Raw genomic sequence first — 22,601 nt, forward strand, 5'->3', positions numbered from 1 at the left:
TTTGACCTTACACCAGCAAGGACATGAGGCTGAAGCTGTACCTACAGCAGACTATTTTCTCTGGTGAAGGAGGATATATTAGCAGGGTATAAAGATTCCCTTGGTATATTTCTAGTGAAACTCTAGTATATATAGTCATGGTCATGATTTTCATTGTGTAATCATTTTAATTAAGTTCAACGATAAAAGTTAGTCTTGCATGAGGAATGAATGCACTAGAGAGACAGTGAAAGATTGATGACAGCTTGGGGAGCATCACATACTCTGCTGGTGGAAATGCATCTGTGGAGAGCAGCTGAGCTTGGGTAGCAGGTCAGAGATTGCAGCTCAGAGCAATGTCCAGGCAAAGTTTTGGGGATCTGAAAGAAGCGGAATACAATGGGGATATCAAAAAGCATTTTTGTAATATTTCTGAGGGGTTTTGCTTGAATGAATAGCTTATTAATTAATGTTGATTATTTTAGTAATTATCTGCATCGTTTTTGTAACTGCTAGCTTAGTAAGGTAATTAGTATAATTAGTATACAACATTGCTTGGTGGCATGATAAATCATAGCGTAGTGAATGTTGAGTCTTTATGATGTATTATCTAATTTACGCAGGTAAAAAAGAAAAGGTAAGGGTGAAATCAAGAAAGGAAGCCAGCGGTGACAGCTGGGTGGCCTTTTGGTCACTCTTCTTGCATCTGTTGCCTGTATTCTTAATTGCTTTGAATCGCTGCACTGTTAATTAACAATTCTTTTTCTCACTGTTGATAAGTCTTAATCACTGATTGAAACCTGCAGAGAGAGGCTGGAGAAGAATAAAATACACACAGAGACTGTGGCACATTTTTTTCTTTTCAGGGTTTCTGTACAAAGGATGATACCTCTTCTAGTAATAAGTCTGTGTATGTTGAGTATCTCCTTTGCTTTCACGTTCCTGGAGGTATCATCTACCAGTTACAGTTCAGTGCAAGGATGAAGAATATTAACAATGTTTTTCTTCATTATACTCTTTTTTCTAGAACCTATGAGAACACCAAAAACTCTGAAGATTGCTGAGATCCAGGCCAGACACATCGCTGTGGATTGGGAATCTCTGGGTTACAACATCACTCGTTGTCACACTTTCAATGTCACTATATGCTACCACTACTTCTGTGGACACAACGAGAGCAAGGCAGACTGTTTGGACATGGATCCCAAAGCACCCCAGCACGTTGTGGATCACCTGCCTCCCTACACAAATGTCAGCCTCAAAATGATCTTAACCAACCCAGAAGGGAGGAAGGAGAGCGAGGAGACCATTATCCAGACAGATGAAGACGGTATGTGTAAATGCTGTTATTGAAATTGAATCGAAGTCCAGTGTAGACAGGTGGAAGGAAATTACTTTGTGTGTTACAATATGTGTCCCAAAGAATGGAAGTTCTCTTCTATTAATGTATTAATTAGCCATAAAACAGTAGCTTTAAAAGAATTATAGCCGTCACCCTGCATATATAGCCTAAACTGTCCATGTAGCGCAAGTCAAACTCAATCTCTCTCTTGCAAGAAAAAAGTGGATGGCTTCCTCGTCATTCCAAAAATGTGCTAACAAAGGTGACAAGAAACATGTGGTGGCGTTAAGTGAAGGCTTCTTCACAGTATTAGGTGCAGTATTTGAAAAATAATTTAATTCTGTAAATTTATATTTAAATACTGAGTTCAGTGCTTAAAGACTCTATTCAAGATTTAAAACCTCTTCAGTAAATGTATTTGAGCAATCATTTGTGTTGCAGGTTACGTAGTATGTGTTAACTCTTTGAAAGCCACTCATCAGATTAAAGTATTATTTTGACAACTTGAGAGTTGAACTCAATGATTGTTATGGGTCCCTTCCAACTAGAGATATTCTATGATTCCTCTTTAAAACTTTTATTGACAAGGCAGTTGAGCTTATCTTAGCTGGGAAGAAATAAAGAATAGAGGTAGATGATAATGACGACATTCAGTGGTTAGGCTATGAATCTTGATATGAAAGAGATTAAAATAAAAGTAGATATTTTTCCCTAATAATATTTAAAATGTGGTAGTAAAGAGCAATTTTAGTTTCCTTTTCTTAGATTTCATTAAAATATTGACACCACAATGAAAATAGGTACTGCCATCTATAACAAAAAAATAATACTTGCACTAATGTAAGAATGTAAATACATAAGATGATAAAATTTTAAAAGGTATTGTGTTTGCCTGTAAAATGGAGGAGAGGATATAGCTTTATATATGTAGAGCAATCAGGGTCAGAATCTGGTGGCACTTCTTTGCCATATATTTTCAATTTTACAAGAAGTAGAAGAGGAATATGTTTACTGTTGCAATAAGGAAAAGAGAACAGCTTATTAAATAGGTAGAATATAAAGAGCTATAGAGAACTACAGAGGTACAGATGAATCACATAAAGATTTATTGACAGGTACTGAATTAGAATATTTCATGCAATTTAAATTTTACCTTTTTAAAAAAAGTTAATTATAAACGTAATTCATGATGAAATATTTCTGTACCTGTGTTTACATCATAGATATTTGTGGTTGCTATTTTCCTTGAGGTTTAAAAAAAAAAAGCCATGGCAGTGCTTGTCAAGAGCAGTCAAGTGCATATATTTTGTCTTATAGTTTTGTTGTGGTTTATTCTTGGAAAATGATGCACACAAGGCAGCTTTTGGTCTCAAGCTACCATGCCAGTGTGCTATCAGTGAACTTGGTTAGACTCAGCTTTGTTGTCAGAGGTTACCATAGTGTAGAAGAAGCCTCATTCAGTGAACAAAAGTTGCTAAGGTGAACAATTTCAAGCAGATGTTGTTTTCAAATTGGGGCTAATACATTTTAAAAGATATCTATATTTAGACGCACTGGTGGTAATTATTCTTGTGACCTGAAAATTGCCTCTTGTGAGCTCTACTCAGTGATACTATTGGAAATGGAATGCAGATTTTTAGTTGTACGTTACTGATTAACTTGAAAGTCTATGTCTGTTTTGTCATGTATTTCAAACTACAGAGCATGCAAGAAGTGTGCAGTATGGAGGACTTTCAGCCATCTCAGAGGATCAAAGGTGTATTCACACCTGTGTCTCTCCTTGAGCTCTCATAGCAATAGTAGTCTGAGTTCCTATATGTATGCTGCTAGTTTAGTCCCATGTCCAAGTGATCAAGTGTCTGTCTGAAACTGTTTTAAAACATGCCTTGCAGCCTAAAGCGGGACTCAGAAGATGAGAGCTACAGAAAGATACAAGTGTCTGCCACTGATATTTCACATGTGGTCAGAGGTAGCCTCATTGTCACAATGGTTTTTGGAGGTTTTGTAGAATGAGCATGATGTTAATTACGTAGTGGGGGCATTATCAGTGATTCATTTATGAGAAGGAAAATAGAGGGATCACGTATTTTCTTACATTTTTGCAAATAATAATAATTAGAAATAGCCGCTGATGACATGATTATCTGAAACTGTGCACTTACATTGCAAACTTATAATAAATAGAAATTTTGAAAACTCCAAAGACAACAACAGACAATTAACTTTTTGTTAGGTTTTCTGTAGCGCAGTATTCTTTCCAATGTCATTCTTTCTTACAAGAACCTGCTAATCAAGTAAAAACCTTGTAGACTGTTGGAGTCAAAGTAGTCTATCTCATATTTTCTTGCCTCTCTTCATCTTTACCATTTTGCCTTCCTTTTCTGTTGCTTTACTTGTCTTCCCCATTGCTTCCAATTCTCTGTGCCTTTCTTCTCTTTTTTTTTTTTGTAGTTGTTGTTTTGTTTTAATCTTTCCCTTCATCTCTGTTCTGTCATCTCACCTTCTCCCTTCTGCTAGGAGCTTTTCACATAATTGAACTTCTGGTATTCCCTAGATGCAGAGGATCTCAGAGTTTTGTGGGGCTCTGGTGTTAGACAATGAAGATCTCTGGTTCTCTTTCACAAAGGTTCACATTTATATAAGTTGTTTTCAAGGAGGAAGCTGGTGAAGGGTCTAGAGCACAAGTCTAATGGGGAGAGGCTGAGGGAACTGTGGTTGTTTAGCCTGGAGAAAAGGAAGCTGAGGGGAGACCTCCTTGCTCTCTAAAACTACCCAAAAGGAGGTTGTAGCAAGGTGGGGCTCGGTCTTTTCTCCGAAAAAGAAAACTTTCTTCACCAAAAGGGTTGTCAAGCATTGTCACAGGCTGCCCAGGGAAGTGGTTGAGTCACCATTCCTAGAGATATTTAAAAGACAAGTAGATGTAGTGCTTAGGGACATGGTTTAGAGGTGGATTTGGCAGTGTCAGGTTTTCAGTTGGACTTGATGATGTTTTAACAAACATGGTCTTTTCCAACCAAAACAATTCTATGATTTTGTGATTCTATGATTCTAAGCTTGCATAGATGGACCACACCTCCCAGAGTGGTGAGTAATAACTGAGCAGTGTATGGTACCTAGAGCAGAATTAACTCAGGAAACAATTAGTAGAAGAACAGGGTCAGATTTGGAAACTGTGCGTCAGACCTGTGGAGCTTCATATGACAAATGTAGAAGGTTTTAGTGGTTTGTAGTTCAATATCTGCAAGAAAGCAAAGCCAGCAATATCAGCCTGAAAATACCGTCCTTTCTGAACAGAGCTAGATCTGAGTACTTAGTGGTTTTAAGTATTTCTATTTAACTTACATAGACAGAATTAATCTTTAAAGTATACTATAGTAATTTGCAAAGAGCTGTATTCCATGTAAAAATTATGCCCTTGAGCAATACACTGTTAAACTAGCTATGCAAAAAGAAAATGAAAACAAGGAAATTGGTGAGTGTTTTATGGGTGAAAAACCATCTTTCGCTTTGGGGAGAGACCACACCATCACTAAGATTCGGTAGAAAGCTCTTCTGAGTACCTGGGTACTCGGCGTTATCTGTGCCATGACAGGGACTCACTGCTTCACCTAGCTTGTACAGGAGATGGACAGTGATCATAAAGGAAAACGAGGAAGGCTCGCACAATCAGGAGCTGCATACTTGCTGGGCAGAGATGATGTTTGGCATTTCGAACAAAGTACAAGAACCAGCAGTGAATTTATCACTTAGCATGAATCAGCAGCATGCACGTGTTCTCAGAGCTGCCTGTTGACCAGGGCGCTGCGAACTCAGAGGGACTCTTTGTAAAATCAGTGGATGGTGAATGGGATTAAAGCAGATAAATGCTTTCTTAATTTTTAATTGGAAACAGATGCAAAAGGGAGTGGATTAAGAGGAATAGTGACATTAGCTCTGAGAGAGCAGCTATGGAGAAAGCAAATCGTGAAGCTCAAAGTGTTTGATGGTGATTTTATAACTAGTAAGGGAGTGTGTCAGCTAACAGCAGGCAAACGACTAATTGAAAAAGATCACTTGGAATAGGATAAGTACCCATTTTGGGGGCTTAAAGTAAACCAAAGCTTTGGTCTGAGCCAAAGGACATGCTCATTGGACACAAACGAGGTCCCCTGATATTTCAGAGAGTGTGACTCATTCAGGTCCTTGCAGAGATCTGTATGAAAAAAACATAGACATAAAACTCTACTAGTAGCATTTTAAAAGTAACAAAAATAGCTCACCTGGGAGAAAAGTTAATGCAGCTAGATGAGCAGGCAATATGTCCAATGCGGCAAAGGAGGGCTGCAAAGATTGATTGAAATGGCAAACTGTCTCAAAAAATGTGTTACTTATGTAGTTGAGTGACAGGTGCATGGATGTCAAGTGAACCCAGGATAGTAATACTATTGGGAAAAAATTGACAAATGATTGCATTTAATAAAGAGAAATTAATGACTAAGAGATAAAAGTTTCAAAGTGAAGTTGTCCATAAATGCCACTGCTAAAGGTATTGACCACAGTCCTCGGCCTGAAAGGAAGACTAGTGACCTACAAGTCATAAGCAGCAGCAAAATTTAGTGTCATTATAGTCAAATAAGGGAGAAATGTTTATGTCTTTAGCAGCAGTGAACTGAAACTGATTATAACTGACCTACTGCCATTGATAAAAGGAGCCTGGGATAACCTATTTGTCCTTCAGCTTGTGAGAATAAACCCAATTCTTTTTCTCAGATGGTAGGTAAGATTTGTTATTGACGTATCATCGAGAGAGAGAAAAAGTGGTTGCAGAAAGACGTGAGCACTTTTTTATTAAAGACATCAGACAAGTTGATTTGTGAAAAAGTAAGAAAAATATTGAAATTATTAGCAGAGATTTATTTTAAGCGTACACTGAACAAACAAAAATGAAGTAAGCTGTTTTAAGGTATTGCAGAGACTAAAAATACAAGCTAGGTTTCATATTAATAGCTCAGGAAAAATTGGCCCTGAAATGTAGAATTATTTACTCTGGCTGAAACAACTTCCTACTTTCATTTCCTTTGGATATCTATATTAGAAGCTTTATAGCTGAAAAAGTGACATTCCATATGAGATTCTTTGTTGAAACGATGTGTTTGGCATAATGATGCCTGCAAATAGACCAGAATTAGTGGCTATTTCAGCAGTTTGCAGTGGAATGAGGGCTTACACCTGAGCCCACAAGTTCCCATTATTCCCAAGCCATACACTAGCTGAAAGCACTCTCCGAATATTGATTTGCATATTTTTAGAAAGTTGTAAGGTATATGAGTATGTGAGGTTATCTCACCCTGACATGGAGAAATGTTTCCAAATGCCAGAAATGGGGAGTACTGAAGTCAGGATTTGGTGTAAAAAGGCTTTAAACAAAATACTACATTAGGCACCTGAGCCCCTGAATTCAGCAAATCCAGAACTCAAGGGTTTAACCCCACTTGATATTTGCACCAACAGCTACAACAAGTGCCATTGCTGCTGAGACTGATTAGCCTCTGTCAGCTTAGTTAGTACCTTGTAAGCATTTCTATTTGTTGCCTTAGTAATTTTATATAGGCTGGAACGTATGGGGACCCATCGCAGGTGTGAAGTCCAGTAGTGGCCCTGGGTGACACAAGGGGCTGTGGACTTTCACCAAGTCCTGGAGAGCATGGGACAGTGGCCCCTTGCTGCCCACCACCTGGGGAGGGCTGCACCCCTGTCACATCCCAGGGCATCCATGCCAGCCCCGCTCCTCCAGGAGCAGAGGTCACGAAGCAGAGAGCATGTGCAAGGAAGGAGACTATTAATATGCAATCGATTTTCTCAACAGTGTTCAGTAGCATTTTGTTCTTCCCTGCAAATCGTGCAACTTGAATGTTGTCCAAAGAAGTAATTTTTGTCACCACCTTTGATGTAAATACTCCTATGATAAAGACTAATAATAACAATTCTGATTTTTTTTCCTTTTTATTGTATAAAATTTTCTTCTACTTAAACTTTAGTATCAAGTTATAGCAAAGCATAAAGTCAAAATGGCAAATCCCTCAGAAAAACCTTTCCACAAAAAAGTGGAAAGGTGGGCCACTTTAATTGCTTGTAACATTTAAACAGTAGAAGAGGATGACTCACCATCTCCTGAAAATTAGCGTCCAAGCCACTTTCCATCATTTATCAGTAGTCCTGGCTAACCAAGGAGGTACCCATGGACTGGAGATTAGCAAATGTGATGTCCACCTACAAGAAGGGCTGGAAGGAGGATCCAGGGAACTACAGGCCTGTCAGTCTGACCTCAGTGCTGGGGAGGGTTATTCAGAAGATAATTGGGTGCCATCACATGCCACGTACAGGACAACTAGGTGGTCAGGCCCAGTCTGTGTGGGTTTATGAAAGGCAGGTCCTGCTTGACTAACCTGATCTCCTTCTATGACAAAGTGGCCTGCTTAATGGATGAAAGAAAGACTGTGGATGTTGTCTACCTAGACTCCAGTAAAGCTTTGACACTGTTTCCCACAGCATTCTCCTACAGAAATTGTCTGCTCATGGCTTGGATTGGTATACTCTCCACTGGGTGGAGAACTCTCTGGATGGCTAGGCCCAAAGGGTTATGGTGAATAGAGTTAAATCCAGTTGGCAGCCAGTCACAAGTGGTGTTCCCCAGGACTCAGTGTTGGGGCAGTTCTGTTTAATATTTTTATCAATGATCTGGACAAGGGAATTGAGTGCACCCTCAGTAAGTTTGCAGATGACACCAAGTTGGGCAGGAGTGTTGATCTTCTTGAGGATGGGAATCTGCTTGAGGATCTGGACAAGCTGGATCAATGGGCTGAGTGGCAGCCAGTCACAAGTGGTGTTCCCCAGGACTCAGTGTTGGGGCAGTTCTGTTTAATATTTTTATCAATGATCTGGACAAGGGAATTGAGTGCACCCTCAGTAAGTTTGCAGATGACACCAAGTTGGGCAGGAGTGTTGATCTTCTTGAGGATGGGAATCTGCTTGAGGATCTGGACAAGCTGGATCAATGGGCTGAGGCCAATTGTAGGAGATTCAACAAGGCCAAGTGCTGGGTCCTGCACTTGGGTCACAACAACCCCATGCAGTGCTACAGGCTTGGGGAGGAGTGGCTGGAAAGCTACCCAGTGGAAAAGGACTTGGGAGTGTTGGTTGATAGCTGGATGAATATCAGCCAGCAGAGAGCCCAGGTGGCCAAGAAGGCCAACAGCATCCTGGCCTGTATCAGAAAGTGTGGCCAGCAGCACTTGGGAAGTGATCCTCCCCCTGTACTCGGCACTGGTGAGGCTGCACCTCGAATACTGTGTTCAGTTTTGGGACCCTCACTACGAAAAGGACATGGAGGTGCTGGAGCCTGTGCAAAGAAGGGCAACGAAGCTGGTGAAGGGTTTGGAGCAGAAGTCTTATGAGGAGCAGCTGAGGGAACTGGGGTTGTTTAGTCTGGAGAAAAGGAAGCTGAGGGGAGACCTTCTCACTCTACAACTACCTGGAAGGAGGTTGTAGCAAGATGGGGCTTGGTCTCTTCTCCCAAGTAACAAGTGGGCAAGAGGACGTGGCCTCAAGTTGAACCAAGGGATGTTTAGATTGGATATTAAGAAATTTTTTTTTTTTTCACCAAAACTGTTGTCAAGCATTGGAACAGGCTGCCCAGGGAAGTGTTGAGTCACCATCCCTGGAGGGATTTAAAAGATGAGTAGATGTGGTGCTTAGGGACGTGGTTTAGTGGTGGACTTGGCAGTGTTAAGGTTTATGGTTGGACTCAATGATGTTAAAAGTCTTTTCCAGCCAAAACAATTCTATGATTCTGTGATCTACTTTCAGAGAAAGGCTGATACATTTTACTTTTTGAGTACCACAAAGGAATTTTTCGCAGTGTAGCCATTCATATATCTACACATAGCCTTTACCATATAGCATAATAATACTCTGCATGGCTTTCACAGAGCATAATAATAATAAAAATACTCTGTTTACATACACTTTCATTATTTTGTAGCAGGAAAACTGAAGCAATATAAATTCATTTTTATAGTGGATGGTGTCAGTTTATACATTGTTCTTCCAGAAGTAATGTATTGTAATATACATTTCCCATTAAGTTAGTGTAGAACAAAGTTTAGGTTACTCTATTTGTGAACAACAATTTATTTGTGACTGTGACATAATTTAATGCAAATATATTGCTCTAAAATGAATTGGTCTGATGTCAGATTGATGGTTTGTACATTTATTATACACAATATTTATAAAAATCCACCATCTCACATGTATATAGAAGAAAAGATTATCAGCTATTCACTATATGAATATATAGCTTCATTAAAAGGGCTCTGGAGATGCATGTGAATCATGAAAGAAGAGCTTGTGATGTTTCCACTGTAAAACCTTGCTGAATTTCCCTTTTAATTTTTTTTGTTACTTTTATATATATATGCATTTTATATTTGAATACTTTTTAATAGGAAAAATGTTTTGGTTTGGTTTTTTGGTTTGTGGTTTTGGGGGGTTGATTTTCACTCCTTCAGGATCACTGTCTCAGAACAGGCTGGTCACTGGTTGCTGGGTGGTGAGCAACTGCACTGTGCATCACTCATTCGTATATTCTATTATTGCTATTATCTTTATTATTTTAATTTTATTTTGTTTCACTTATTAAATTGTTTTTATCTCAACCTATGAGTCTCATTACCTACACCCCTCCAATTCTCTCCCCTGTTCCCCAGGGCAGGGGAGAGTGAGCGAGTGGCTGTTTGGTGTTTAGCTGCAGGCCGAGTTAAACCATGACAAACCCTTACAGTTAAACCCACCTAAATTATTTCACTCCTTCAGATAAGTGTAAAACTTGACTTGTTGGAAGCTTAGCATAGAATAATGCATGTGAAAGTGAGTTTACTGTTGCTGTCTCTTCGAGATAGTGGAGACACACTTTACAAGGTCAGCAGATGGAAAGAAATCTTTTTAAATAGAGGGTGCAGAGGCCATCAGTCCCTGAGGTCAACTCTTCTAGGAGCTACTTAGGCTTTTTTGAATTACTCAGATTCCTGATAGAGAATCTTAAGTAACATGCTTCACCTTAAGATACAGTTGTAATAGCCTTGAGTGTTTTGATTTAGTATAGACAGTCCATAAGTCCAAGGGGAAGAACAAGAGCTCGCGCAGGAAGAAGCATAGGAGTTAAGACGGCAGCGAAGAGGCACTGTGGCGAGCAGTGGGGCTTCTGGAGATACACACACAAGCCTGTCGAAAGCCTTTTGGACTGTTTGTGAAGAGGCTTCCAAAAGCTGTTATCAGCACAAGGATGATGTTTAGCTGGCTGTTTTTTACCTGAGTCCTTGCTAAATATTGTATAAAAGGGAAGGGTCTTAACACTGCTTTGAAAAAGTGAAGTTTAAGATATTTCTTAAGTCCTTAGAGTCCTGCTGGGGGTCGTGGGGAACAGAGAGAGCAATCAATGGCTGCCTACATGGAGAGATGCAGTTTGTGTCTTCAGAATAGTGTTACCAACAGGTTACCTTGCTGTTGTTCTTTTGGTTTTGTTTTTTGTTCGTTTGGGGATTTTTTACTAATTTCATTCTTTTTAAACTTTCTGTTTGTAACTAGTACTAAACTGAGAACAAAGAGATAAAAACACAAATGAGGACATTTAGCCATTATTTTGACTAACCTAACTGATGAATCTATGGGCCTGCTCACACATACTCTGTTCTTTAAGCAAATCCTTTTGTTCCTGCTTTTGTTTTTCCTCACTTCTCTTTGCCCCTTGGGTAAAGCTGTGCAATCAAAAGATATTTTTACTGTGGTTGAACTGAAAAATTGAAGGGAAAAAATAACTTCAGACCCCTCAAAACATGTCCTTCAAACTAAAATTAACTTATACTCCTTTTTCTAGGCATTTCAAATTCTATTTGTTGCTTTATTTTAATTCCAGTTGAGCTCTCAAATAATTTAAGCTGATCCCAAGCTTCATTTTTGGTAAATTTGCAGGGGTGGGTGAGGTTTGTGGGAATTACTGTTGTCTTTTTCTAGACACTCTTTACTTTCTGACATTTTTACTGAGGTTCCCAGCAAGCTGCTTGTCACTGTGCTAGCTTCTGTTCTTGTGCCCTTCCCATGCCAGTGGGAAGAGGAGCATGAAACTAACTGGGATCACGTAGTTCCAGTCAGTTTAACATTGCTGCCACAAGCAATGAATTTTATATTGTAGGAGAAGAAAACACAGTCATGCAAGATGTGATGATCCTAGAGGCTTTTCCCACTTGGATGTTTAAGCGGAAAATGTAGGAGGCTTTATGCAACCCTCACACATAGAGCCCTGCACCCAGTTTCAGTTGAATATGAAATGTGTTCCTTAAAAGCACCACAGAAAAAATATTTTGCAAGTTTTTGAACAGTTGTGTCTCTTTTCTTTTTACCTCACATGCTTTAACATAAAATTTCATATTCTGTGTACATGCCCCAGCTTTTTCCTGTGTTGTCTCTCAAACATAGATGTGCATGCACACACACACATATGTCCACACGTCTTCCAGGGAAAATGTTGTGTGCATCAGGGTCTATTCATTCCTTGTTTGAGATGTAGAGAAGAAAAAGAGTAGAACATTCCCATGAAAGACGAAGCGTTGCCTACAGCAAGTGTCTCAATGCCATGAACAGTACACAGGGGCTGTCATGACATGTCAGTCTTCATCCACTGCCCAGTCTGTATGGGGACACTGAAGCAAAGCAGCAGCATATGATTTTAGTTAACTTCTCCTAAGTCTTCATTTGACAAATGAAGCTCTCATCCGTTTACTTGTGGGTTTTTCTGACTTCATGAATTTATTATTAATTGGCAAATTATGTTTTTTGTGTCAAGGGTGAGATCATCATTTGTAGCTTCCATGTAGACTGAGATAAATCCCACTATTGGGACAGACCACTCACTCCCGGGTGCTGCTAGCACGGTGCCTCATGCTTCCTTTGATCCAGTGGCTTTTAATTTATTTTTTTTTCTGTAAAATTTCAGTCTGCTCTGATAATTAATACCCAAGAAATGTCATGCGTGAGGCTCACTGAAAGTTACATTGAAAAAAATAGGCTGATTAAGAGGAGGAGAGAAATATATGTCAATATATTAAATAGAAGTAACCTTTTAGCTTGAAAGACTGCAGATTTGGGCAACTTTGGCTTTTTGAGGGGGAAGGGTATTTCTTTGGGTTCAGGGTTTCTTCAGGCACTCCATTATCCTCATCCCGTTCTTTCAGAATATATGTTCAGTATATATTCAGTATATGTTCAAATATAGGTGAGCTGCTGTGGTTAAAAAGGAACCGTATGTGCAGGCAAAAATATCTTGTAAGCTGAAATGGGAGATAACTAAGCGCTCCCGCCTGCTGTTGATGGGATTACCAGGTACTGTGAATCACTTGGGCAAAGAGGCCTGAGGTGACACTTCAGACTTGTTATTACACCAGGGATATTGGTTTCATTTAAAATAAGAAAGTAGAGTCATCTGAGTGTGGTTCAGTTCAAAGCTTTGAAAATGTCTCTTACTGGAAAGATTTGAAGTAAGCAGTTTTGATCCTTCAGCAGCACAAGCACGTCAGTGGCTGAAAGAAGTGGGAGCTGAGCTCTGCTGTGTTTGTCCCCTGCCCAGCCCCCTCTTTAAACCAGGAATTCTTTTAAAACAACAAGCTATAAGAAGGGGTGACTAAAAACTATTTTGTAAGCATTTCTCTCCTTTGGAAGATGCTGTGTAACAGAGGCTCTTCCTTGCCTTTGATTTTTCTTTTTAAAAGGATTTTAAAACCGTGTAGTCCTTGTCCTAAGATATGCTTATTACAGGGTTCAGTGATGTTCCCTGAAGTTGTAATCTAGCTTGAACTGTTTCCCCTGGCTATACTACGAGACAATTTGACTTTGCATGAAGTTTTGAAAACCATATGTGGGGATAATGTTTCAACTTCATGCTCTCTCTGCACTGTGAATGACAAAATACACTTTGAAGTGCTTTTTCGTACTTTCTACCGCTGCCTTTTGCAAGTGAATGAATATTAATGAAAATAGACCTGCTCTCACTTTTGGTTTTAATAGGATGTTCTGTCATCTTTTTAATTTTTCTCTCTTGAATTTCCTATTTTGAAAAATTTTGTAGTTTTTTTTGTTTTTTTTTGTTTTTTTTTGTAGTGCCAGGCCCTATACCTGCCAAGTCGGTGAAAGGAACTCCTTTTGAAGATAAAATCTTTCTCAACTGGAAGGAACCAGTGGATCCAAATGGCATCATTACTCAGTATGAGGTAATCATTAAACAGCTAACAAGCATCAGATAGGGCTAGGAAAGTGCGGCAAGAGGGGTGGCTGACGGTGGGTGTTTGTGCTCTGTATGCAGCTATTCAATTATATACTGCTTTCATTTACAGAATACTGGATTTTGTGTAGTGATTACACATTCAGAAATCATAATTATGGTGCATATGTTGTTGGCTGCCCAGCTCTGTCAAGTGGCTTTGGCATATGAGTATAACAATATTACAATCCACATGGGGGGTACTAGTCTTAAAAATCTTGTGTCATTACTATACACCGTTCCAAAGCCATGACAGCCATGATCTCTAAAACCTTCTTTGTTGGAAGAGAAGGTTACACGAAAAGTAAGATGATTATTAAGTTTGGAGCAATGTTTTTTAGCTTTGTCAAATCTTTAGATATCACCCTTCAAGGAAACCTCCATATATATTCTATTTAAAGTGTATTTATTATATGAACCTCCTAGGGACCTCCACAGGAGGTTGGCAGGAAACATGAGCTGATTTGAGGAACAGACACCATCCTCTCCACCACTCCTTTTTTAAAGGAACAGAGGATGTAATTTTGTGTACTAGTGAATTATAGGAGGAAGACAAACCAACTAAGCAACCAAAATCACTTAAACCTGTTTGTTTATCTATTTAATGCTAACAAAATTAATTAGTGTGGGTTAACCCTGATGGGCAGCTCAGCCCCACTCAGCCACTTGCTCACTCCCCGACAGTGGGATGAGGAGAGAATCAGAAAGGCAGAAGTGTGAGCTTTTGTGTTTTAATCACAAATCCAAAACACAGCACCATATGAGCTGCTGTGAAGAAAATTAACTCCATCCCAGTCAAAACCAGTACACTGCGATATCATTGTTGGCTTCAAATATATTAGTTTTTAGATGTGATTATTAGAAGAGGAGAGGGAAATCTATTACAGGAAGTGAAAAATAAAGAGGTTTGGTGGAGATGAGGAGAATGGTGAGGGTGTCCTGATGTAAACGTATCAGTGAAATTTTCCATACGTGAACTAAAATAACAAAGAGAGGTGAAGGGCACTTGCATGGTCTTTCAAATGAAACAGACTCTACAGTATTACTCATCAAGTCCTCATGGTATCCCCAAGATAGCTGGGTAGCTAGATGAACCTGTGTCTTTTGTTTCCTTTCCAGCCAAGCTAATACCCTTGTGCCAAAAACTGTAACAATTGTTACAAAAATAATTGTTTTCACAGGTCAGCTATAGCAGTATACGGTCATTTGATCCTGCAGTTCCAGTCGCAGGACCTCCACAAACTGTGTCAAAGCTGTGGAACAGCACACACCACATCTTCTCACATTTGCATCCTGGTACTACTTACCAGTTCTTTATACGTGCAAGCACTGTCAAAGGGTTTGGACCAGCAACCACAATCAATGTGACTACCAACATCTCAGGTAAAAACAAAAAACAACAGAAAAATGAAAAAAAAAAAAAAAAAGGAAATTATTGTGGGGGCCAGGGGAATATTTGGGTTTAGGATTTTTTTGAGAGACTTGAAAAATCATGAAAACCCCCCAAAAATCCTATCACGTTTTGAAACTATATTACTGAAAATGTTTTTGAGCATTTTTGCCTAACAGTAGTATAAGTTCAGGGATAAATCCTCACATGAGGTGGAAATTGCACACCTGTAGTTGTCAACTGTTTGATTTTGTGTAATCTTATACTTCCATCTAAAGATTTTGAAGTGCTGTATAAACCTTAACTAATTAAGTCTTACAACACTCCATGGGTCACTAAGTACTGTATTTATTTTGCAGATTAGTAAAGTCAGATGCAGAAAATAACTGACTTACTCAAGGTGACACCACTTAGCAGCACACAGATAAAACAGAATTAGGGTGGTTGGGAGGAAGTGTGAATTTCTTTTGCCAGATTCATATAGGTTTGCTTCCTCATGCCTTTATTCACTTCCTGTAGTGCACCAAGATTGACAGTATTCAATCTTGGTGCATCTTAATAATGCACTGCAAACTCTAGAAGAAAGTAAGGTCAAATGGCATGCTTTAGTATTATTTTCTTAAATTTCAGTATTATTCTCAAAAAATAAGATAGTAGCGTATGCAGTTGATAACAGAAGATAAGTCAATGCTGTATGCAGAGAGACTGTTGATTTTATGACATGGTGACTTCAGAGCTTGGCAGAGATCAAAGAAGTCAGTCACTTAGAAATGTAAACAGCACAGAGCAGGCTATTTTCCTTATAATTTACCATGATGAAAATTATATTGTCCTGTAAAGAGAAGTTAATAATGTATTGGAATGCACCTGACATTTCTATGGGAAACTACTCACATAGTCTCCTCACCCAGTTCCCAAAAACATGCACATAAATCAAAATGTGAGAAAATTCAAGACAGAACTCCTTGAATTATGTAGCAAGTGAAGTGCTGTAGTTGTTGTAGTTAACAGGAACAATTTGTTGAATTCTATCCCAGCACGTAAGCACTACCGGTCCTTATACCCCAGCCCCTTCAAAAAAACCTAACCAAACCACCAAAAAAACCCCCAAACAACATGTTCTGTTCTGTTTGTCTAGCTTTTAGGTTGTTTTGAAGTGTAGTATTTTACTCAGTTTGTTTAAAGGTCCTTGTGTTTCTTCACAACAAATTCCAGTTCATAAATTTTGAGGGATAATGGTGGTACAGTACTTGCATTCTTGTTTTCTAAACAATTTGTAGGAGGGGAAAAAAAAAAAAAGTAACTATGTAATATCTTGCTAGCATGTCTGTCCCCCAGACATTCCAGTATTTTGAGAAATAAGCACCCCAACATGTTCGGATTGTTTAGGACTACAGTGTGTTCAGGCTTCTTCAGATATGCCCTCTTTTTCCACCCAGAAATTTTGGGAATTTTGTCCAGCATCCAGTCTACCACACTTTCTAGACACAGTATGAATCTGTTAGTTGGTGAAATATGATATATACAAGGAAAGCTTAAGAACAGGCTGTGACATCCGTTGTAACTGAATTTCAGCATCCTTTTTTTTTTAATCTTGCTTTACCATTTTCTAGTTTCACTCTGCATAACTGATACTTGTTATGAAGCAACACATATTTCATGAAATACTAGCTTTTTTTTTTAATGAGGAGTGAAATTATTCCTTTTAACCAAGTTTACAAGTGGTTGCCATGATCCTAGTGAACATGGTGTAAACAGTAATTTATAAATTAACATTATTTCTAGAAAATAATATTTCCTGAAATAAGAGTGATTTTTGTGTTCATCTAGGATCTGGGACTAATGAAGCAAGGCTCTTAATCTTTCAGTGCTCTTTTATCTATCAATATATTATTGTAAAATTATTATGACTTAAATGGTTGACATCCTGCTAGGAAATATCTTTTATGTGAAAGTTCATTTTGAAATATACAGGCATCATTAACAATTTTCTAAAGTTACAGCCACACATTAAAAAAACCCCATGTAAATTGTTTTCAAGCCTGTTAAAGATTAGTAATTAAGAGAAATCTATTAATTTTTGAAACACAGGAAAGCCTGTTTCTTACCTTGCACTAGAGCTGAAGTTAGCAACAATATGACCAGTGAGGACTGTAACAGGTTTGGCAGCAGCAGGTTAAAGTTGAATGGTTGAAGTAATGACAAGCACCAGCCATCCAATCCAGGCCTGACAGCCAGTCCACTAGTGAATCAGTTCCTGAAGTGCTTCTAGTTTTGACTTTGATTTTGGTTTTTCTTAATACCTGTGGCTGAAAACTGCAGTGGTTCAGAAACGGATTAATGAGCCGCTTGGCCATCCATTGTCAGAAATTGAAGGAGAAATCATGTCATGGGAATAGATTCCCCCATCCAGTTCTAGTCCACACATGCATATCTGTCCAAGCCCAATTTTCATGCACTCTGGTTAGTATTGGTGTGGTTTCCCACGACATTTAAGAGTAAATGTGAAAGGTTCTTAAATTTTTGGAGGAGGAAAAAGAGAGATGGTAGAGGTTGAGTCTTCAAGATCTTTATAGTTGTTTGTAAGGTAAACAGAGCGAGGCCAAAATGGAATTTTGTACTCTCAAGTTTTCTTGGCAGTGACCACCTCCCTCTGTTTCTGTCCTTGAATAAACCTGTTTAACTTGATAGATATCAGGATTTGAGGGGGAGCAGTTAGGAATGGGGTTATCAGTTGTTGGTGAAATCACATTCATGCTCTAGTAAAATATTGTGCCTGATTGGAAAATCATTTAAAAAGCTGATGAAGGTTGTGGCTTTGTACTATATTGTGAACAGCCACAATCTCATGAAAATTCAAAATGTTTTCACTGATTTGTTTCTCATTCTTTTCCTTTCCACTCAACATTAATCAGCTCCCACTTTACCGGACTACGAAGGAGTCGATGCATCTCTCAATGAAACTGCTACTACAATAACTGTGCTCTTGAGACCAGCACAGGCCAAAGGTGCACCTATCAGGTAAAAAAAAAAAAAAAAAGATAATAATTTAAAAGAAAAAAATCAGTAAGTTATTTTTTAGTTGATTATATGCTGTCTTGCAACTCATAAAGCTGTTCATTTCCAGGTTGTATTAATTTGACATTACTGTTGTTTTTCTTAGCTAGACTGAGCTTGCCAATAGATCTGTAATAAAAATAAAAATAAAAAAAAAAAAAGATAGTCATGACCTGAATCATCCAGCTGTTTGATTTAGGGTCCCCAGGACCACCTCCTGTCCTTTATCATTTCATTTTACTTTGTCACAGTGTCTCTGAAATATGAGGTTGAAAGGTGTTTGTCAGAAAGTGGATTTGAAAATAACACTTCCTCTCCAGTGCTTCAAACCAGCTATTCTATAGCATATATGTATGATTGGAAAATTGGAAGCTCAGAGGAAATGGGAGAATAATAGTGATGAATACAAACTATTTGACCTTTTTCCTCTCAGAGGACTTCTTACTAGAAATCATGTAGCAAGCTATTAAATTTTATTTGGCATGTCCCATAATCGTATTAAAATGTTTCATTTATGTTAACTTTGAGAGGTCTTTCCCTTTCTGCTCTCCATTGAGAGTTAATTTAATTCTGTTTGCAAAGATTAGTCCACATCCTGCTCTTTACTTCTACTTGTAAGTGCAAAAAAATTGCGATATTATTTGATTCCATTTGTGTTTTACTGATGTGGCTGCATCAGCAGTATTCAGGGACAGGGTTGACTAATTGGGGTTAATTAGCTACTGAGCGTCAGAACCTTTTCATGCTCTTACCCTCATGACATTTTAGAGAAATACAGTCTAATGCTTTTCATTCTGTGTTACATAAAGTCAGTTATAGTGGCTCAGCTGATGTCGAGTAATATGCCCGAGCCCTAAAATTAGAGGAAAATTAACTGCTTCTTAAGTCTATTTCCATTAAGAGGTATGTTTGTTTTACATGGATGTTGTGGAGATGTCACGTACGTATAAGCATTTTTATATGCTTATCATATAGTCACCCTTGTGATTTATATGATCAAATTATTTATTTATATTCTGTCATAGAAGATAATACAGATCTGTCCTCTTTATAGGGGATACTGATGTGTTTTATTCATAAATAAAATTGTAACCACATACATTATTCGTTTCTGAAAGATTGCCCTGGAGCAAGTGTAAGATTTTTTTGGATGTGAAGAACGATAATGGCTTATGAAGGTGTCAAAAATGGTCTATGTTCGAAATGTCAATAGATAGTTTGATAGGGATAGTTTGACAGAGTATTAATAACTTGTTGTTTGAGTATGTTCTCTAAAAGCTTATGTCTTTCCTTCTGTCTCCTGTCTTCCTTGTCCACCCACTTCAATTAATTTCTAAAACCTAAGAGATTACATTAAATTTCTAACATCAAGGGACCAAGGAAATAAGTCCTTCACCATAACCAGAGAGCTAGGCTTTATTCTTAAAACAAAGCAGGTATTTTGTTCCTTACTTGGAATGAGGAGCATTCTCCAGGGGAATGCAGAAGACATGGTCCCATTCCCTTTCCAGAAGTTGTTCATATAGCAGTCAGATATTTTTCAGCAGCCTCTTAACAGGGGAAATAAATGTAGCACACTAGCATTCTGAATTGATTCAATGCTTTTCGCTAAACTTTATGATGCATTTTAGTGACGCTTCACTCCACCCACTCTGCAGTTGTGTTTCCACTACAAGCTGGCTTGCTGCCATAATGAGTGTTACGAGGTAGGTGGGAAAAAATGCATCGCCATGCCTGCAGCTGTGATTGAGTACAAGAGACTCAAATGCCGTTCTTTAGCCTGAAACAGAAGAATACTGTTGGCTTTTTGAAAAGGTTTGTTTGCACCCAGTCCTCTAATCCCAGGAGCTGTAGGTGGTCAAAAGATAATTTTATTTAATAGCAGTAGGTCTGTGTTTAAAAAAATAAATAATTTAGAAAATAAAATTAAAAAAAAATAGAAAAGGAGAAAAAAGCTTGGTCTGAGTCTCTTTTGCTTTTACAAATAAAATTATACTGCACTCAGATTTTGTTGTATCTCAACCTCTCCATCAGCACAGTCCCTCAGGAGACAGATGTTCCTTAACTCAAGTGAAATCTATGTGTGGCTGTCAGTCATTTCTTTAAGACAGTACATGCTGTAGTCGTCACAGTTTAAACATGACTCTAATCATATCTTCCCTGTCAAGTGTTATCGTGTAATCTCTAGTATTCTTTATGGCCTCCTGAAGTTTTAAAACAAATTACAAACTAGAAATGCAAAGGGTGACAGGGCTGGATGGCTCAGGCTTCCTGTGGAGTGTGAACTATTTCACCATCAGTCTTGTGGATAAGATTCCAGTCAGCAGCATCAATGGTGCTTCAGTGATTCATTTGAAGATGTGATTTGTCACTGTAGTTTCTCTGAAGGACCTAAGTGAGCACCAGCAAAACAATCTTTCGTTTTCAAATCCTACTGCAGATGAGGATTACGAAGCCCATATATCAGACTCAGCATAAACAACTTTTTAACAATGCAATTTATTTCATTTGATTGGTAAAGTGTTTTTCTTATACCTCCATATGCAAAATCAAGTTGAAGTATGAATATGTTCACCACCGCAGTACCTGTTTGAGAGCCTCAGTTTTTAGGGATGGGTGAAAAGGACGATCTGTTGGCAGGAGCCTCCTTAGGCTGTTTGTCATTGTCTTGGTCAATAAAGGGGCTCTGTGCCGGTTTTCTTAAGCAAAATAAAAAGTTTTTAGGCATCAAAAATAGTTTTCTCACACAAAATCTCAGCAGGGAAGCTCTTCTCCTGTTATATCTTCAACATTTTCTCTGCTTACCTGGCTTTCTCAGACAACCGTTTGGCCTTTACAATCCTGGCAGCTGATGCAGAAGCTTCTGAAATTTGTATTACCTTTCAGAATATCTCAGAATGTATTTTAGTCATTAGGGAGAAGGAATATCATCATCTAGGTTTTCCACCCCTCCCTCTTTATTTCTGTGTTTTATTTCTGATTTGCTGTATGGAAAGACTGGAGAGGGGAAAAAAATAAAAAGCTATTGTAGGAATTCCCTCAGCTCCAGTCACAAGAAAGCGCTCTCAATAATTGAATTCCCACGGTTACACAAAAAAATGTGCAGAAAACATAAGATAATTGAAGTTGGAATTAGTAATACTTAAAAATCCAATAACCAGAGTACATAACCTTTAAACTTTCACTTACAGCCTGATATCAGACCACCTTTGCAGTCAGTGAAGACCCTGCTTTTCAAGTTGCAAATTTAACATTGGCTTTTGTCTTCACATCTTACAGTGGAGTGTCCTTTCCAAACAGTTATGTGTCCGTTGAGTGACAGTGCTGCTTTGCAGCCACTGTAGTGTTAGTAAATGGGCTTAAACAGATGGTATCACAAAGGCCCCAGAGATAAATGACTGTATTCCTACATGTCTTGTTAGCCTATAATGTTGCATTAAAAATACTGCCAGATCCCCTTTTCAAAGAGGGTAGGCACATCTTTTATTTTAAAAATACTTTGTGAAAATTAAAAAAGAAAAAAAAGTCTCCTTGCTTGAGACTTTAAAGACTTTCTGCCATTGGGTATTCTTTCATTAACTGAAAGTAATTGTATGGATGCAGATGGCTACAGTGTGTGTATTTATTTATTATTTTCCACTTTTTGTCGTTTTTCAGATGTAGGGGCCCAAAAGGTATTATTTTTGGAAGTATATTTTATGTAAATTACTTTATTTGAAAATTTTTCGGAACCTTCACATTTTATTGTGATCTCATGCTTAAAATTTTGCCATGCCTTTTATATCACATTCAAAAGTTACCGTGTTTTTAAGGAATGCTATTAAAAGATACTTTCCTAATATTTAAGGAAGATGCTGTTCATCTTTGATTTTTGGTTTCCAAAGAGACTTGACCCTTAAAAAGGAGGTGTGCCTTAAAAAAAAGATACCTCATTTAGCCCTTATTGTATAAAATGGGAGGTGGGGGGAAGGGAGTTAACTTGGTGACTGTGGTGGATCTCTGCTTCTGAGCTGCGTGACAAATGGGGCTGTTCCAGGGGATGGTTGCCTTCGTCACATGCTGGCATTGCACTGTCCTTCCGCTCTCCCTGATGGCTTTATCCTCTGAAGTTGGCGCAGTGTCACAGATGGCAATTTCCTGCTCTCCTTGCACTCCAAAGAGCAGAATTTGTGTCGGTCCCAGTCCTTTGGCAGCTCACAAGAGAAGACTGTAGGATGGAAGGAGCAGAGAGTGGTGTCTGTCTTCCCAGTACTCTCCAGCTGGTTGGCTGCCCAGTTTGGGAGCGGCAGTTTTAACCCTGCCTGACTCCAGGGCCAGGGAGGGAGTGAACACCTGGAGTCACTTCCTCCCTTGGGACATTAGAAACAAAAATTATTTTAAAGATTTTACATCCTGGCATCTTTGTAAAATACCATCACCTTTAGGTTTTTTTCTCGTATATTAATTTTGAAGCATAAAGTAAGATTCTGGGTGCGCAGGGGTCT

The 22,601-nt window shown here is 38.5% G+C and overlaps 1 protein-coding gene across 1 annotated transcript in view; it reads left to right on the forward strand.

Moving 5' to 3' along the window:
- The window catches only part of LOC104521455 (protein tyrosine phosphatase receptor type K), a gene marked incomplete at its 3' end in the record, with an annotated part of 103,340 nt that overhangs the window by 75,002 nt on the left and 5,737 nt on the right, over positions 1 to 22,601 (forward strand). The window contains exons 3-6 of the mRNA XM_029083888.1: positions 1,007 to 1,309; positions 13,511 to 13,620; positions 14,852 to 15,053; positions 17,976 to 18,081. Of these exons, the coding sequence (XP_028939721.1) occupies positions 1,007 to 1,309; positions 13,511 to 13,620; positions 14,852 to 15,053; positions 17,976 to 18,081 (721 nt within the window). The remainder of the gene's footprint in view (positions 1 to 1,006; positions 1,310 to 13,510; positions 13,621 to 14,851; positions 15,054 to 17,975; positions 18,082 to 22,601) is intronic.

Source organism: Antrostomus carolinensis, unplaced genomic scaffold (genome assembly GCF_000700745.2).
Source record: "Antrostomus carolinensis isolate BGI_N321 unplaced genomic scaffold, ASM70074v2 scaffold4452, whole genome shotgun sequence".
In the NCBI taxonomy this organism is placed as follows: domain Eukaryota; kingdom Metazoa; phylum Chordata; class Aves; order Caprimulgiformes; family Caprimulgidae; genus Antrostomus; species Antrostomus carolinensis.